Source organism: Pyxicephalus adspersus, chromosome 6, assembly GCF_032062135.1.
Source record: "Pyxicephalus adspersus chromosome 6, UCB_Pads_2.0, whole genome shotgun sequence".
NCBI lineage: Eukaryota > Metazoa > Chordata > Amphibia > Anura > Pyxicephalidae > Pyxicephalus > Pyxicephalus adspersus.
The window spans coordinates 48,361,913-48,380,512 of NC_092863.1; the positions used below are offsets into that span (position 1 = coordinate 48,361,913).

General features: G+C 37.6%; 1 protein-coding gene across 1 annotated transcript in view; it reads right to left on the reverse strand.

Annotated features, from left to right (window-relative positions):
• The window catches only part of FBRSL1 (fibrosin like 1), a 272,324-nt gene that overhangs the window by 17,979 nt on the left and 235,745 nt on the right, over positions 1-18,600 (reverse strand). The window contains exons 6-15 of the mRNA XM_072413928.1: positions 16,226-16,274; positions 9,727-10,105; positions 9,357-9,619; positions 6,884-7,113; positions 5,556-5,606; positions 3,605-3,700; positions 2,940-3,011; positions 2,740-2,769; positions 1,718-1,803; positions 354-378 (exon numbers count right to left, since the gene is read on the reverse strand). Coding sequence (XP_072270029.1) covers positions 354-378; positions 1,718-1,803; positions 2,740-2,769; positions 2,940-3,011; positions 3,605-3,700; positions 5,556-5,606; positions 6,884-7,113; positions 9,357-9,619; positions 9,727-10,105; positions 16,226-16,274 — 1,281 coding nt within the window. The remainder of the gene's footprint in view (positions 1-353; positions 379-1,717; positions 1,804-2,739; positions 2,770-2,939; positions 3,012-3,604; positions 3,701-5,555; positions 5,607-6,883; positions 7,114-9,356; positions 9,620-9,726; positions 10,106-16,225; positions 16,275-18,600) is intronic.

Genomic DNA, 18,600 nt, shown 5'->3' on the forward strand with positions numbered 1-18,600 from the left:
TATCTATTGTGTGTACAATATCTACGAACGATCGTGTCGTTAACTCTATGTGCAGGATCGGTGCTATACGATCGTTCATATATATCGTGCATGAACGTTCGTCGTTCGTTTTCCAACGATAATAATTGGAAGTGTGTATGTAGCTTAAGTTACCTGCAAGGTCTACCTTACATATCTCCTGCACTTTACCAGTCCTATTGTTATTTAGTAGAGCTTAAAATGTTCCTAACATAATATCAGTGGTGCCTACAATTGCCCGTTTTCAAACAGATCTCTATGTTGTCTCTTGAAAAAAAAGTTGTTCATGAAGTCTTGACTTTCGCCAAAGCAGATATTCGGTTTTGCAAACTTACTGTGAGTTCCACTTGTAAGAAACCCCTAGAACCCACAAAAGGTATGGGATTCAACATCAGAATTAGAAGAGGTAAGTAGTATTAGTATTCTGGACCAAAGTCAAGGCATCATGTACTGCAGCAGCATTGGCCTAGGAGTCTCCACCGGTGTACAGAAACCTGCACCCACTGACAGTGATAGGCACTGTCACAATCATGGAAATGTTTTGGGCCAGGTCCGCTCTTCACAAATGAACAATATATTACATTGTTGTTAAAATCTTGGGTTAAAATAAATATGCTTTAAGTGTTGTAGCTGGATAAAATAGATATTTGACAAATACTTTTTTATTAGATTTGTGCAAACAGTAAAATGTTCAGTGTGCATTTTTATGAGGTTTTTAATAGCTTATGTTGGAAAGTACAGGATTTAGACTGTACAATGACTTTTATGTTGTATGATGTAACACTTTATGAATTATGGCCACAAACAGTCTGTATGTTTTCAGAATGTATTAAAATATACAATTTTCACTATATTAGGACAAATTAGAAAACAATATAAAACCTATAGGCATCTTGAAGCAAAGCATTAGTTAAAAGATGGAGACCGTCACTGCTAAGCACCACTGAAAATGACAGTTGCCTGGCTTCTCTGATGACATTTTTGTTTTAATGCTCCGATTTTCTGACCTAAAAGACTAACGAAATACCTTCTGACTTTTCTAATGTGCATATTTGTTTCTGGTCAGTGACTGACAGCACAAAAGTGGTTGAAGATAAAAGTCAGTCAACTAGAATTTTCATCAGGATATCAGCATTGTCAGGTTTTATATCATAAAAGACTTAGAGAACTATTTGTGGCCTGCATGAAGTTACTATGCTAAAATCCTGTAAATAGACAAACTGACAACACAGGACAAGTGCAAGGTATCTTTTTTTCCAGGTGTATGAACCAATAAATCCTTGGAAAATCATTTGAACCAATGCTCCTTTATTTAGCACTCCAAGGAAATGTCAGACTCAATTCTCTCAGAGGCCTTGTGAAAAGGTTACTGATCCAAAGAAGCTGTAATAGATGCTTCTGCCTCATTACAAGGAGTGCGTGGAGCACTACGACACCAACCCACCACTACAACAGCATCAACCAGAATATTCTGAGGCTTTGCGTCCTCATTATCTGGGTTATTACCCTTTGGCACAATTTTTGATAATTAGGATTCTTTGTTGGAAAAAAAGCAATCATTCCATGCAAAACATAACAGTAGTATTGTCAGAGCCAAGGTTGGGATTAAGGAGGTAGCCTAAAATACAGTTTTGAACAAAACCACCATGCTCTTCCTCTGAGAAAAGTTATAAAATGTGGCTTTATAGTGGCTTGTCACCAAAAGCTTTTTACCTTCATCTTCTGCTGATGGTGGTAGATTTGCCAAGCTATCTGGACATGTACTGCACACCACTTGCCTGGTTTCTGCAAAAGCAAGGGAAATACGGTGTGAGTGCTAGAATGGCTTAGGGCCCCAGGCAATTTTTTGGGCCCTCAAATATATTAAAAAATATTCAGTACAAAAACCCTGCAAACCATTTGCAGTCTGTAACCATCTCAAACATTCTTAAGCTTGCCCCTTTTTCCTCAAGCTAGACAAGTTGATACGAAGATAAAATATTACCGACAAACTAACAAAGCAAAACCTAATATAAAAAGAGATAATCCAACTGTACAGCCAATGTTCTAATGTGCACTTCATATAAACTTCTTATTACTAAGTTACTTTAATAGAACACCTGGCCATATAAAACTACGAGTGAACATTCACACGTATATTTATTCAACCAATGCCAGACTAGTCTATTTATTAAAATAACTGCTATGCCTCATTGGCACTGAACCTACAAAGACGTTATTTTGTAGTCAAAAAGAAAAAAGGATAACTTTCACTAAAATAAGGGAACAAAAGGGGGAAAAAAATCTGATGCCAACCTAAAGGGTCTATTTATAAAGCAGTGAATCATTCTCTGAAGCAATCCCTGGTGGAGAATCTTCCAGGTACTTGTATTCAACGGCAGTCATTGATTCCCCATCAGAGAATGTTTCAGTGATTATCAGATTCACTGCTCTATAAACAGACCCCTAAGTACTCATCGAAAACTTCTAAGCTTAAAAGAAACTTGTCATAAGAGAAAAGTGGAGGCTGCCATTGCAGACTCCTTCTGCTAAAAAATGCTACTGGTCCAATTGCCATGTGGACACCAATATTTCATAACAAACCTGGAATAAGTTTAAAAAAAAAGCAACTTTTCTACTTTGCATATTTGTTACAGACCTAGAATTGCATCCCTTTTTTTATTTTGTACATTTTTTTAAATATCCTAGCAACCAAGACAAAATTTGTTTGTGTTCACTTACTCTTACTGGTGTCCTGTATGGATCAGTAACCTGCAAGAGAAGCAGACATGTCAGTGAGCTGTAAAACAGACTTTCAATTTCAATCTAAAATATGAAAATGATTTTAATGTAAACATTTAGTTTTCAAGAGAGACAAAATACAAATAAGAATCAAAAAGAAAAAGTCCAATAATGGTGTAAAATATTAATCATATACACACCCCAGGCGTTTTCTGTAGGAGGGTGTGATGCACAGCTCCGGGCCTGCTTGTGACATCAATGGCATTTGAGGTCTGCAAATGGGGTAAAAAATTATTTTATTTTACATTTAAAAATGATTCGTCACATAGAATTAATATAAGAATAACAAAAACACACTTTTATATATTGCCGTTCCTGTTGTGTAAACAAACACATTAAAATCCCTTAATATAGGAGTAGATGGAAGTACAAAGATTCACCAGAGAATTAAAAATTCTTCATAAAGATAATAATTTGGTTACAAGAGACTTGGTTAATGCTTTAACCATGCAGTTTTAGGTCTGTCCTTTTTTAAAAGAAAGTGGCAAGTGTTCAGCAACTTGGTTGAATATAGCCAACAATTTTAGTAACACTAGAACTGTAAATCAATACAGGCCAACAGAAAAATGTTAATTGTCTGCCTGTATAACAAAAGGATCTATGACTACTGTCATTACTGTCAGTAGCTTGTGACAATAAACATGTTCATATAATAGTTAAAACCAATAAGCCTTGAAGAAGGCTGTAGATTGCATTATGTCACTGCGACAGCAAACATCCACACTATTTTTTATTGCCAACATCCCCCGTCATTAATCACAGAAATATGACTATCAACAATAATGCTACATGCTGCCTTGCTCACCTTCGGCTGAAAAGCTCCCTGTAGAGAACTAAATGGACCTGAATGAGGAAGCATTGGGGGCATTCCAGGCATTGGAGAAGTATATGTTGGAAAGAACTGGAAAAAGAACATAATTGTATGTAAATTACTTTAAAAAAAAAAAAAAAAAATAGAACATAACATGCAACATAAAAGCAGCTCTAAAACAGCAGACAGAAACAACTCAGTTTGGGTACAGCAGCATGAAAGCAAGCAGCAACTGGGATCAGCAGATCGTGTGCCAGCTAGCTTGGGCGAACAGTGGCTGCCTCACAAATATCGATTAGACCCCAAAGATATCAGCATCTAAACTTTCCAAGGTTACTTGTAATTTACTGTCAAGGGTACCAATCCTGTTACAAGTACCCTCATTTACTATTGGTAAAAAACTGAACTATGAAAGTGAACACCAATTTCTGATCCTATGATGTTACACTGGGGAAGAGACTGTAGTAGAATTGCAGGGATGGCCTTGGACCGCTTTCATTTCAATAAAGTGTACTTGGAATTTTTCAATTACAAGATCAATAATTTAAAGGGTCATACAATTATATGTGAATCTATAGCAAACCAGAGTAAAAGTGATGTGTTGTCTTTAAAAGGATGCAGGCTGGCCATTACTGTTTTTTACAAAGGCCTTGCAGACCGAAAGGATTAAAAAAAAAAAAAAAAAAACACAAAAGGGTATATCAAGCAGAATTTTTTGTTTGGTTCATGTTAAGGACTGATTTACATAAGGTCCTAAAATTTCTGATTGAAAATGACTGCATATTGCATTCATACTATATAAATTGTCTGTTCACCACACAAAACTTTTAGTGTAAGCATAGCCATGACAGCGTATGTGGCACAATATTCATTGGCTAACAAACTGTACACCTGAATAAAAAAACCTGCAACAACAAAAAAGCCTCACTAACACACATAATAAAGAACCACTAAAGCTAGAATAGAAATGCTTATGTAACTAAAGCTACAAACATTTACAAAAATAAAAACATATAGAATTGTACTCATCTAACAGAACGTCAACTCTCAGACATTGCCCCCTTTTTTTTTTACTAATATCTCATTACATAAACTGACTTCTATTTGAGGTTTAGTGGTTCTTTATATGAAAAGTGGAAGCAGGGTAGGACAATTAAAAGCAAGACGAAGGATATAATTCTACTTAATTACTAGGAAGCAGTATCAAACTATTTCTTTACTTCAATGGAAAAGCAGTAGGAAATATTTTGTACTTCAGATGGTGCAGATTTAAAGCATTTACAGACAAAGTTTGCCACTCTCAAAATCTTTGGCCATCCAAATGTGTTAACCCTTCACACAAGGTTACTTTGTAAAAAAAAAACAACAACAAAAAAAAAAAAAAAAACAGTCTTTCCTTTATAACTACAATTTTTTTAAATGTTACAATCAGAGTAAATGGAAAGTGTACTAGGGTTTTCTGTTACTAGAAAACTGAACAATTTTTGGGGGGAGGTGATACTAGAAAACAGTATACTTCACTGTTTTCTTTAATGAAAATTCCACAGGGTAAAAGACATGAAATTGTGATGGGCACATTAATCCTGTGGGACACTTGTTGGGCAGCCTGGTTCCAGGCAATCTGTCTTTCACTAGTACACAGATTGAATAGATCAAATCACAAGAGGAATCTTTGGTAGCAATCACGTCATTAGAGAAAGAGTTCAAACAAATGTGATCATTTTCTTTCACAGGGGCTGCTGTCATGTGTTGCACTGCAGCTTTTGGAAGTTGGTAACTGGCTGCAACATCTTCCATTATCAATCACAGATGTTTGCACCCTGGCAGGAGGGAATGCAGTTTAATGAACTGAAAATACAGAAAAGCAAGGATACGCTAAAGCAAAAAAGCTTTGGGTGCAGGGTGCAAGCACTGTGGGGTTGCTGTGTAGACATAATTAACTCACGCTAGAATGGCGAAAATAAGAGCTGTCTAACTTGGGAGCGTACTTGTCAAACTAAAATAGAAGAAAACAAAATAGCAAATGGGTACAGTGTTATAAATAGATGGTATCATGGGATTTAACATTTTTTACAGCAAAATATAGAAAAAGCAATATGTTTCTAGCAAGTCACAAAATTAGGAAAATCCGAGGGGTTGGTTTATATATATATATATATATATATATATATATATATATACACACACACACAGGTTTTTATTTTTCTAGTTATGGCTAGGAAAAAATGTAGTGTGCCCGACAGGCTAAAAAAGTTATTTTTTAATCAATTGCTGAACAGTTTTCATGTATAGTCATTTTAAAATGAAAAAAAAAAACACAATGAGCATTAAAATCAATCAGTTTAGTGTTGTCAGAAACAAAATATGGTTATGGCACTTAAATGCTAGACATCTTATACAGAGAGCTAAATGTTTTCACTGGCAAATTATTGAATTCTCAAACATAACAAGTAAAATAATTAAAAATAACAGTTTGTTAAAATGCCATCAAATGCATGAACACAAATCAAATATCCATGGTTTATCCAAAGCTAATCATCAAGAAATAAACAGGCACATGTTTAGAAACCTTGTTGATATAAACCAATGAGTATTGTAAAGGATGGACACATGCTACAGGCTAAACCATAAAAATCCACTTGTTCATCGATACAAATATTTTTTATACAATTTAAAATAATAGCCTCCATAAAGTCACACAGTCCCAACAATAGAGAAAGACGTGGAGCAAGAACTCCTTATAAAGCACTAGCTGGTGTGAAATGTACTTGGATATTGCCTCCTATGTTCTTACGTCACCCGTCTTCGCTGCCAATGTGATCACTCTGCATAAAGATTACTATGGACTATGTGAAGACTATCATACAGACTTTTAAAATGTGTATTATAAAGTGGATTTTTATGACTAAGCTTGTGACATGTATATGTACTAGATTTCACTTCACTAGGATGGAATATGTATTCTACAATATCTAACCACTTCCCTTCAGTAGAATTATTTAGGAGATTTGATTCATGACCTCAATTAGCTACTAAGGCCAGCATGGATAACAATATATGTATGTTATCCACTAAATTCTGCAATGTACCTGGATGCATGAGTATTGTAATCACCAGGATATAAGATGTGATAGTAAATATGTGCAAAAAAAAAAAAAAAAAATTGTAATAAAATTGCAAATGTGACCCCAATATGACTTGATAACCCAAGAAATAAGGAAGTGGAGGGAGAAGGGAAGTGGGTTTGGACGTTGGTGCTCTACTTATCCTCACATTTCGAGCTGGGGTACGCACCATGGTAGGTGCATTAGGCGGCATAAGCTGCGTCGGGGGTAGGCTGGATGTGAAAGGAGTAAAAGTGTGCTGATGAGTGTGTTGGTGCGTGTGTTGGTGCTGGTGAAACTCCGCCCTCAGCAGCGGCACAGAGCTGAGAGGGGCACCGGCCCGGTCCGAAGTCTGAACCAAAAAACGATTATTCAGTTCCTGTCTGAGAAGTTCATGATCTAAAAGACAAAGAGACAAAAAAAAAGACACAGAGGCCCATCGGCCCATCAGTTTCCCCAAAGATATAAAAAGAAAAAGCGCAGATATTCACCTGGCATTCCCTGTTTCTGCAGGTCATGCTGTGGTGGTTTTCTACGTGAGGACTCATTGGTGGAGGTAAGAGAGATGCCTGTGACAAAGTACCAATCAGAATCCCCGAATGAGGCTGGCAATACATGATTGGTTGGTTGAATGATATCAACAGGCTGGTATCTAAAGACAAGAAAGAACACCATGAGTCATCTCAGGAGAAAACATAACGGGCCTTTTAATTATGCAGTACAACAAGCCACACCTAACTCGCTCAACCCTATTCCCAAATTGAGGTCTGGAAATTATCTGAACCGTGGCTAGTAAACAAATATATTCATTGCTGGCTCTAACAATGCCAAATAAACACAGCTGCTATGTAGGGCACACATGGATTTCTTATATATCTTTTGCTGTGTTTAAAAATGATCATCACACAATCCTACACTTACATTGTAGTGATGTTGATAAATGGCCCAAAAGAAAAAAAAATACAAGCTTACATATTAGCAATACTAATGATAATCAAATGACACTACATAAACAAAAGGGGTGCATGTTTATTTAAGCTGATTGGAGGTGCTTTTTCATGAGCATGAAGCTGCCACTTCTGTAAATTCACCAATGTCCAGGCATTATTATCTGTCAGAGAACATCTTTTCATATCCATGCATTTGTCTGCATTCAAAGTCCACTAACTTGTAGACCTTGCTGGCACACAGTGTCATGCAAGAATCTCCAATCATGGAGATAACAAAGGTCCACTGACAGCCTTAGAAGACGGTGGATGAATGGGTGGTGAGCTCACAAGTCTCCATACCACTGAAAAGGTACCTTAAGTTAAAAACATTTCTTGACACAGAACACAAAACAATCATGTATGCTTATTATACCCCTGCTAGAACAGAAACTCTTAGAGTATTATAAGCTATCACTAATTTGTCCATGACAGCACACAGAGGAAGGGATTTTAGGGTTTGCAGTTCCAATGTGGCCTGAACCTTCTTGGTTAATTTATTGCTGTCTGACAATTGGTTAAATCTTACAATCTTGCAGGGATCCTTGGTCTGAGGATCAAAGTGCTAATCTTGTGGGAGATAGATTTACTCTGCAAACAAAGCAGTAGATCACTTTAGGGGACCACAGTATTTTTGCACAAGGTATGTTACTCTACTATGTCTTTACCACTAAATGTTTTAGAAGTTTCCACAGAAAAGTAGGATACTACTTAAGTGTATTTTTTGGAACTGTACCATGTGAATACGATTTGCTGTACCATATGCTCCACTTTAAAACATGAGTTTCTGCAAGCATGTAGGAATTATGTTTTGTAAACAATGCTCACTGTTTTATTGCCACAGATGGGCAATTAAAAAAAATAAGCTAGTATTTCATGTGTACAAAAGCAGTTGGCTTTGCAACATCTATGCCAACATTAAATTTGAACATTTTTTCCTGTTAAGAGTATCACTTGGATAACATTCCTGTACTCTACATTTCTAGAGGACATTTTGAAAGCATGCCCAACTAGTGGGACCAAAAGAAAAAAGCTCTATGTTGTGCTTGAGCCCTGGGGACTATTTTAAATGGATTCCTTGTGTTCTACAATGTTTGTAAAGGTCTTTAACAAAGCTGGAAATTAGTCCTGGCTTGTACAAAATCATGATTATTTGATAGAAATTGCAAGTTAGCAGTTTGCAAACAAGGAAGCATAGGAAAATTTTGTAGTGCTTCTTTGATCAGAATGCATTGCCTTAAGCTTACATGGAGTTTAACATTTTCAAAACTGAACAGATTTCAGTTTTACAGTTATAGCGAATATTACTAGCTTCCAACATAGTATTGAGGTTTTTTTTTTGTTTTTAAATAAAGCATGGGTAAGGCTAATTGTGGCATTGTTAGTCTAGTCAAGGTTTGAATTCAATCATATTCATAACCTCTTTAGCAATATACTATAGAGAAAAACATGGCCATTTGTAAGCACAGGCACATTTGTGTGGAACAAACTGCGCCTATACTGCAGGAAAAAATTTTAGAATTACAGGTAATGCCATGCACAGTAACTGGTTGTCAACATTTTTGCAACATACTTGGTAAAAAGGGGTATTTTATAAAGGCTGTTTTGTGACACATACAAAACATTTCATCCATTCATCACTAAAGAAATACTTACCTGAATATCCAGCACCAGCAGGGTGCCCAGGGATTACAAGGCCATTAGTAGGTAAAGACGGTGGAGGTGGCAGTGTAGGAGGGGAGGCAAACATGGCCGGATGATGCTGGCTTTGAGATCTGATAGCAAAGTGTGAGGTAGCAAGGTTGGAGATGGAGAGGGGCAGACCCGGTCCAGCAGGGTGATGAGGGGGAATCTGGGGGGAAGACGACAGGTGCTTGGATATGTTGATACTCGCTGCACTGCTAGCGCTGCTACTCCTGCTGCAGAGTGAGGGGAAAAAAAAAAAAAAAAAGTAAAATCACTTTACACAGACAAAAATCACTGCATAGTTTTTAAGTGCTAAGGGCATGATAGTCCAAACAATTACCTGATGCTGGCGATTCCGTTCTGTGGCAGCGGCTGATGTCCAGGGTAGTTAAGATGTGAAGTGATATGATTCGGAGTCCGCAGCTCAATAGGTAACAATTGAGGCTGAGACAAAGGCCGAGACTGAGGACGTGGTTGTGGTGTAAGCCTAGGTGGAGCTGGGGCCACTATGCTCGGTTCCTTCTTTACTAGAGGGCTAGCACGCGTGCTTGACGCTGGTGTAGACGAGGCAGACGTAACAATAGCAGCAGGTGGTGGTGGTGGACTATGTATGGGAGGGATATATGGAACCTCTGTATTCAGTTCCTGGCTGCGCTCTAGTCCTGACACTTTAGGATGGCAAGGAACCTCTGTCTCAGACTTTTCATTCAAAAGGATACCTAGACAGATTGGGAAAACACAGCTATTACTTATATAGATTTAGACTTGTGACATGCAAGAGTTAACAGTTAAGTCAAAGAAAGCCAAGAGTACTCTAATCCATGAGTCTGAAAGATCAGGAGAACTGTAAAGGTTAAGTTATGTAGACATGGTTGACAGGTACCAAGTGATTTCACCTATGGCATACAATTACCTAATTTGCAACCCACTAAAATTTACAATTTGATTTCTTAGTAGCTTCAGGGAAGATATTAAAAAAAAAAAAAATTAGAGCTACAATGATCATGGTTCCTAAGGTGAGCACGAAAAGTCCAAGTTGACTAAGATAAAAAGTTACAAAGACTTAAGCTACGTACACACGCCAGATTTTTATCGCCCGATAATCGGCATCGGCCAATTATCGGGCGAAAATCTTCCGTGTGTACAGTCGGTGTCGTCCATCGTCCGGACGACCGACCTGCCGGATCCACGGACGATGGACGGCAGCCGATCCTAATGAAAGGGAAGGGGAGAGCGCGCAGCAGGGTGCCGCTCCGTCGCTCTCCCCCCTCCCCTCTCCATAGAGCATGAACGGTGCTGTATGTACAGCATCGTTCATGCATCTTGCAGCCCCTTGTCGTTGAAAAAAGGATCGTGAAAGATCCTTTCCAACGACAAAAATTGCAAGTGTGTACGCAGCTTAAGAAGTAACGATGGGCAAAAGATCAATATCTGTAAGCAGTTATCTGAATGTCAGACACCCAATAACCAGCAATCAAGTGAAATACTGAGTCAATGGGAGCTCCCCAATGATCTTTATACTGTACGTTTACTGAGAAGAACCTGTATGTTTACTGGGAAGAAAACAACTGCTCAACTGCCAGTGATCCCTCTCACTATGGACTGCCAACCAGGTTTCCAATGAACGACATCAGCAGTATGGAAAAACAAATTACTTTACCCCAAAAGCCAAGCACTAAAGGTCCTTTTGCCAACAAAGAAAAATCGAACAATAAGGACGAGAGAGCGAGAGGGAAAAAAAGCTCAACTAGAAAAGCAGATTTGCTTGACAAACTGTCTGCTGCAATCTGGAGAAAAAAACCTCAGCAGCTGCCACTATTAATTTCCTCTTGTCAGTGCCTTGATTGTCAGGATAAGAAATGAAACAGACATTTGCCAGGTTTAATAAACTGCACTGGCCAAAAAATATTAGGAGAAAGGCAGCTGCTGTAGGTTTAAGTGCATAAAGTGCAAAGGGTTTGGGAGCTACTAGACCTAAATCACTACAATATTCGGCACTGCCATGAGCACAGTGATCCCACACAGACAATAGCTGCTAGGTATTAGAGGGCAAAAAAACTAAAGCATACATATTTGTAAAATACAGAAGGAAAAATTTCATATAAACATATAGGTCATGAAATTCAAGGTAATCTCTATTACCCGGCAGGATTTTAACAGCAGTGTTTGTATTCACTTAGATTAGAAGTAATATGGTCCACATATTTTACTCTCACATAAATACATCTAATGGAAGTCAAGGAAAGAGATCACTACTTCTGGCATCACCAGTCACAAAATCTTTGAATAGGAGAATTTATTATACTTAATACACTAATATTGTAAAACTATTTCACTTTCCTATATAGGAAATTATAACACAAGTAAGTGGAGTTTGCTTGTCTTTAACCAATATGTGTGTTCTGAAGTGTAATTCCAAACAGATAAGTAGTTAGTATGGCCTTGATCTCTTACATTTTTGCCCTGGAGACACACAGTTTAAGCGTGTCTGGTTCTATCCAAGATGAAGACAAAGTACATCACATTTACACCGATCATGTATTTATCTCTATTACTGGAGTTCTGCTTTATCAAGACACCAAGTGTATTTTATATAGTATAGGAGATATTTAGTTACAAAGTGTGTGCTATTTATTAGGCATCACCTCATATACAGCATTGGATGTCTAGTATATGTATTTATCTTCCACAATCCCCTACACATACATTGAAGCCTTCCATTGGGTTCTTACCTGACTGGATTTTGTAATAATCAGTAAAAGCGCAGTCATTTTGTGTATTGTAGTTTCCCTAACTTGAATACCTTATTTAAACCTATGGACCTCCCCTATCTTGTTCCCAGGGTTCTTTTTCACACATACAAAGATACTTGAGTTTCAGCACCTGAGGTGAAAGCTGGAGAGCCAGGGAAACTGCAGACTGAAATGAATTAATGGAGGCAGCACAATCAGGAACAGAGAGGATATGCTCTGGGAAGAATGGCACATTTCAGAGTGTGTGTATATATCTCTACACACCATGAAAGCCTGTCACAGGCACAGTCACAGGAGGACTGATCTGACAAATACGTACAGGGGATTTATTCCTTCCAGGGAGGCCTGCATTAGATTAACTGCAGAGAGAAAATCTAGCTCCTTCAACTAGAACTGATCTAGACATATATAATTCATGCATTCGGTGTGCATTTAAAGCGCATCTGAGCCATGTAAACCCAGTGAACAATCGAGTACAGCCATTAACAGAGGTTAGGTAAGGGTTGGTAGCTAAAGAAAGATAAAGCGAACAACATAAACCGCAAACTGATGTATAGAAGTAGCAAGGCTTACCGGCTGTCACTAACTATTCACACTGACTGTCATGCAGCCCTCTGAGTGAGTTATTAATCACAGCAATTAAATCATGAACACGGCCCTGGTGCACATATTGAGCCCCTACCAACAGATCGATGAAAGCAAACCTCCAGAAGCAATTACTGTTCAGTGTAATGCAGCTGCCTATTATTTACAGCATGAGGAGGAGCTGGTTGTACTAATGGTACTCTGTATAATACTGAAAAAGAATCTTGTACTTGGCTCTGAACAATACTCCAAGGACCTAAACTTAAGTACTATGTACGTATTCCAATGCCTGACCCACAAATAAATCTGCTACAGACTATAGTAATGGTTTTGGCCTCTGATGACTGCATTACCTTATGCTTTATGGCTGCCTTCTAGGCCAATACATTACTTTTGCTTTGGTGTTGGGTAGGCACGTGATATGTAATTCTGTGCAGTCTGATGTGGTAAGATAACTGTTACTGTAGTCCAAAAGAAAAAAATGTTTCCACGGTTCATAAACTAGAATGGTTTCCAGGCTATACATAGTCACATATTTACACATTCTTGAAACATGCCCTCACTAAACTCTGTAGCTGCAGGTACTGGAGAACTTCATCCTTTATCACTAGCTCATTTTGCTTTCCCCTGCCAACCTTCATTTGACAGTTAGCCAGCCTTCCAACCTCTAATGTACATGCACAGCAGGTGCAAAGGAAGAGGAGATATACAGGACCCGATTTCAATTACTGTTGCAAACTTTGAAGATGAAATGCTGCACAGTGTTTGCAGCTAAAGATTACCATATATGTAACTGTGATAACTGTGGATCAGACCTTATCTGAGGGGGACCAAAAGCATATTAGATGTGGTGCTTGCTTACTAAACAAGGGTTCTTTCAGATGTAAATTGGACATGCATTTCAGGTATGACACTGCGTTTGTAAAGTATCATAATGGAAGTGGCTAAATGAAGCAGGAGGAGTTGTTTCCAATGCATGTCAATGGCTTTGATGTGAAGGATTATAAGCAAGTTTCTTAAAAGTCTGTATAATAAAAATGCACTCGTAAATGCATAAATGTATGAACATTATCCCTGTGTGAACAAGTCCCAAACAACTGTATCAGTACCTCTTCTCCAATTAAACGTGTGTACATTTATTTTTGCACAAAGCATTTAGTATACACCAAAGACTGGCAAATATATTTTCTAGAACTACAAATAAATTCCATGCATCCAAAATGCTTTCTGCACTGGACATAATAGATGTTCATATTAAAAGACTTTTCTAAGCAAAAAGGTGCACTAAAAATACATTTTTAATAACTCTTTTTAGACATAATTTTGTTCACAGTTGTACCCTAAAAAAAATAAATCATAATTTCTGCCAGAGCAAATATCTGAGAAATATGAATTAGGAGAAAGGTCTTCAATGTGAAAATCAAGACAAGATAGCTACCAGTTGCTAATTAAGACCCTTGAATTGTATGGCAAGAGCCCCATACATCCTGCAACCATGGCAACCTAGACTAGCAGCAGAGTCAAGACCATGTAACCCTTTATTGTTCTATATACATGAACACAGAGATAGAATGATTATTGGCCATCTAGCATAACCTCCAGCCCTCCAAAAAATAGGAAGGTGTTTGCCACCATTTGGGACCTTCATTTCCTATTCGAGAAGCAGTGGTCACCAGAACTAGAGGTGACAAGGCAGAGACTGTAAAAAAACCTGGCAGAGAGCTATAATCCTCTTCATACATACCCTTCCCCTAAAATGAAGGCACAGTACATTAGTTGTCTTCCACTGTACCACTGGAAACATATTGTTGTATCAGTTTGATAAGTGGGGAAAAAAATTGGCTTCTGGTAGACATGACCTGTTTAATGAACCCCACTTATAATACTTACTTATAGTCTACAGTCTGCTGAAGAAACGAAAACATACCATGATGTAGATGTAACTTATGTACATGGCAGTGAAGGAACTAAAAGGGATAAAACCTGGGGCATATGTTTTGCAAAGAAGTACCGTATCCCCCGCCCCACACACACACACACACACATTTTGAGTTGATACAGCTAACACCAGACAAAATGTGTTGTACAACACTGAAAGGAATACACTGCCAGAATCCAACAGGTTAATGTTAAGCAGCTGCAGCAGACTGAACCAGCATGCTCCCCTCCTAATAAATGTCCTATCATAAACAGAGCAAGGGTTGACACTTCTGAAAACAACACTAATCTGGAAATCAATGAGGTATCTGCTGCCTGGGATACAGCAGAGGGAGAATTAAAATTGCTCATCAACCTCTTAGTGACTTATTCTATAGATGGCAAGGATGGCAGGATTTTGGCCTAAGGGGGGTAGTGAGACTGACTGGTAGAATACAGAACAAAAATCTTATAACCACTAAAAATGGATAATGTAAAACTATCTAAAAACCATAGTACACACCAGAAAATGACAGCCTATATTAGATCTAAAGTTGCCAGATTTTGACCCATACTACTAAGGTAAAAGACAATCTGTACTGAAGGATATTTGTAGCTTAGGAAGTCAGAACTTACAGAAAGTCTGATCTATGAAGCTTTTATGTGTCAGTGACCCAAAGCAATGAAATCACTAGAACAACATGACAGCCATAGAACCAGTATTTTTATATTGAGCAGCGTGTGAGCATATGTTATGGGATGCATACCTATTTTTTATGGATCTTATTTATTAAACACATGTTATGAATTGGATAAAAATAGGATTAGGATATGATAAAAAGGAATTATTTGAATGAAGCTAAACTTCAAGATAACAGCTAGATAAACAGATGAAATAAACAGATATAAAGAGTTTCACCTAGATAATCCGCTACTATTGCCACATAGACAATGCCAGTGAGCACTGCTAGGTCAGTGACCTCACGTTTCTCCACAGATGCCTGAATGATACAAGGGGTAAAATGCATCCCTTTCTTCTCTCCTTTCCTATAACAATGTTCAGGAAATGAGACTGCCAGCAATGTGCAAAGCCTTCTATGTGAATGCAGCTCTGTGCAAATATTCTGACCAATTCAGGAACCTAATATAGTTGAAATATATATATATATATATATATATATATATATATATATATATTTAAAAGCTCATGAAATAATAAATACATTTGAGTATGATTATAATATATTAATAATATATGTTGTTCCTGTGATGTTTCCAGGCGATACTGATCAGATACAGGATTTGAATGGTGACAAAGGGCTTACAGGGAAAATATCAGCTGGATCATTGCAGAATTATTTTATACTATGACAGCTTTGAGACAATGAGACTTTGCAACACATTGTCCTGCTTACAGAACAGCCACATAGTAAATCAGAACTCCTGCATCAGAATGCATTTTTTATCGACGGATTCTTGCCCATACACAGTCCTAGAAAATAGTTTCTTCCTGAGCAATTTCTACATAAAAGGCAACAATAACATTCAGCTTTTAACAGTTTTATTTAGGTATGTCTTGCTTACCTGCGGTGGCAGTTGGAGAGAAGAGTATCTCAGAGCCAACATTGGAGCACTGCAGAGAAAGAGAAGGAACTGGTTATTTTTACTCTGTAAACTAAAGAAATAATTACATTTAGTCATTTTATTTTACATGTTATTCTTTTGTTAAACAGTTCTATTCACAGTGGATTGTGAACTGCACATCATATCTGATAAGTGTGCCCTGTATTGTTAAAGAAAGAAAACAGCAATGTTCAGTGTTGTTTCAGCAGCAGTTTTACAGTCAGCCTCCAGGGTGCAACATTGAGCTATCAAACAGAAGACAAGGGATGGGAGCTGTACAGCACAGGGAATATAGAACTCCATGCAGAACCCAGGACACAATGCTGTACACAAACACATCCACACCGCCATTCTACCACATTGCCTTTGTTGCAGCTGAGTGCAGCACTTGAAACTTCAATTGTCTGCTAAGCACTCTCACATTCTAAGCAAAAATGATTGGCATTTGTGATTAAAAAATATATATTATCTTTTAAATCAAAGATAGCATGTTTTAACAAAAAAAAATTTTTTTTTAACATGATCACTTTAAATCTGCCTATAAAGCTCTGGTGGCCCAATCTTGTTTTATCATAAGCATTTGTTCTCAAGCACCAAGGCAAGTTGTAAGGTAACTGACACATTTTGTGTGCAAATTAATCAGAAGATCTGATTGAGTTAGTCCATTCTAAAGATTATGATCCTTTCTACTCTGAAGGCAAAATCAAAAATCCTTTAAGCTTGTGTTTCCAAAAGCCACTGCATGCTATGAGGGCTCTGCACTGTCTGCTGAAATAGTACCTTCACAACAACAATCTACACACCAGTACAAAACAAAATACAATACTTTTTGTCAATTGACACTAGAAATGGGTTGTAATTCCAAAATCAGGTTATATGGAAGTATCTTGTTTTCAACCAAGGCTTACATGGTACCAGGTGACAGATGGGGAAAAAAACCTTGGAGCTCCCCGATGTGACAGGCTGGAAAAAGGCCTAGGGGCTCAGTCCAGAAGTCTGAGAAATTTAGTCACTAGTCAAAGCATTAAGGAAAGGAGGGTTGCAAAGAACATATTTTCATGCCTTAGATTACATTTACTTATGGAGTCTGCAGAAAGATTAATTTCAAAGTTTTAGAATCATAAGACCAGACATTTTCACTGTAAACCAAGTTAAAAAACTCAATTTAGATGTTTTATATCACTGCAAGTCTAAAACCATCAGCCTGAATCTATGTGACAGTCCACCCACCTTACATTCTCAAATGGTAGAACTTCAGAGACAATACAGTTGATGTGCCAAAGTAAACCTTTTGCAAATTACTTCCTGGCTACATTTATTCAAGTATAGTAGAACACAATGGAACCGGTTTTTATTTAAAACAATTAACTATGTGTATGAGAATTAAAAAAGGACAGTGCGCAGTTTTCTTTGCATTGCAAGCTCCTTAGGTTTTACAAAGCTATATCATTCCAATGGTCTATTAACATTTTACCATTTCAAAACTGTACATGTAAACTTTAACCATCATAGGTGAAATGATTATTCCACTTTAAAGCCTGGATTTGCAGCAGATTATATTCACCTTTTCTTTATTTCCTCTTCCCATGTTAAAGCGCTGTGCTAATCAACAAGCACTGTGACAGACAGGAAGGGAAGATACATGTTCCCCAATCCCAGCCATAACAGGTATTTAGTTGTATTCTGGGGAACTAGTTTCTTTGCATGCACAATGCACAGGTTTGGTTTAAAAATATACACTAACAAAAAGATCCAAGTTTTTGTTATCATACAGAAAGAAAAAAATACAACCATGTTCCACCACTTTACACTGCTACGCAAATTCAAAACGAATTACCATTACACCACAAACAATATTGTACACTTGAGACCCATGGGCCCCTAGAACAATCTAATAATTATACTTTGCCTAGCCCATATTGCTTTATTTTTCCCTGGCGGCTACAACGCTTGAGGGCTTGCTTGCCATCAGCTGCAGTAATCAAACACAGGCAACAAACAAGTGCCAGGAAGGCCTTGGCAAAGCGCAAGAAACTTCCAATTAAAGTCTTGGCCAGACCACAAGATTTATCAGAACAGACATGGAATTTGATCTTGATAGTGGGGTGTGAAAACAGATGGAAGAAGATGTATCAAAAATTCAGATTTGTCTTTTAGCACTGTTCTGTATAGGGGAACAAAATCAAATACTTAGATATCTACTGATCATACAAAAAGTGAAAGATTTACAGGGTGATTCACAAGGATTTAAGCCTACAATGCTCTTATGGGAACACCTGTGATGTAAACAACACAAACCAGAACATTCTTCTTGGCAAAACTTTGAAGTTCTTGTA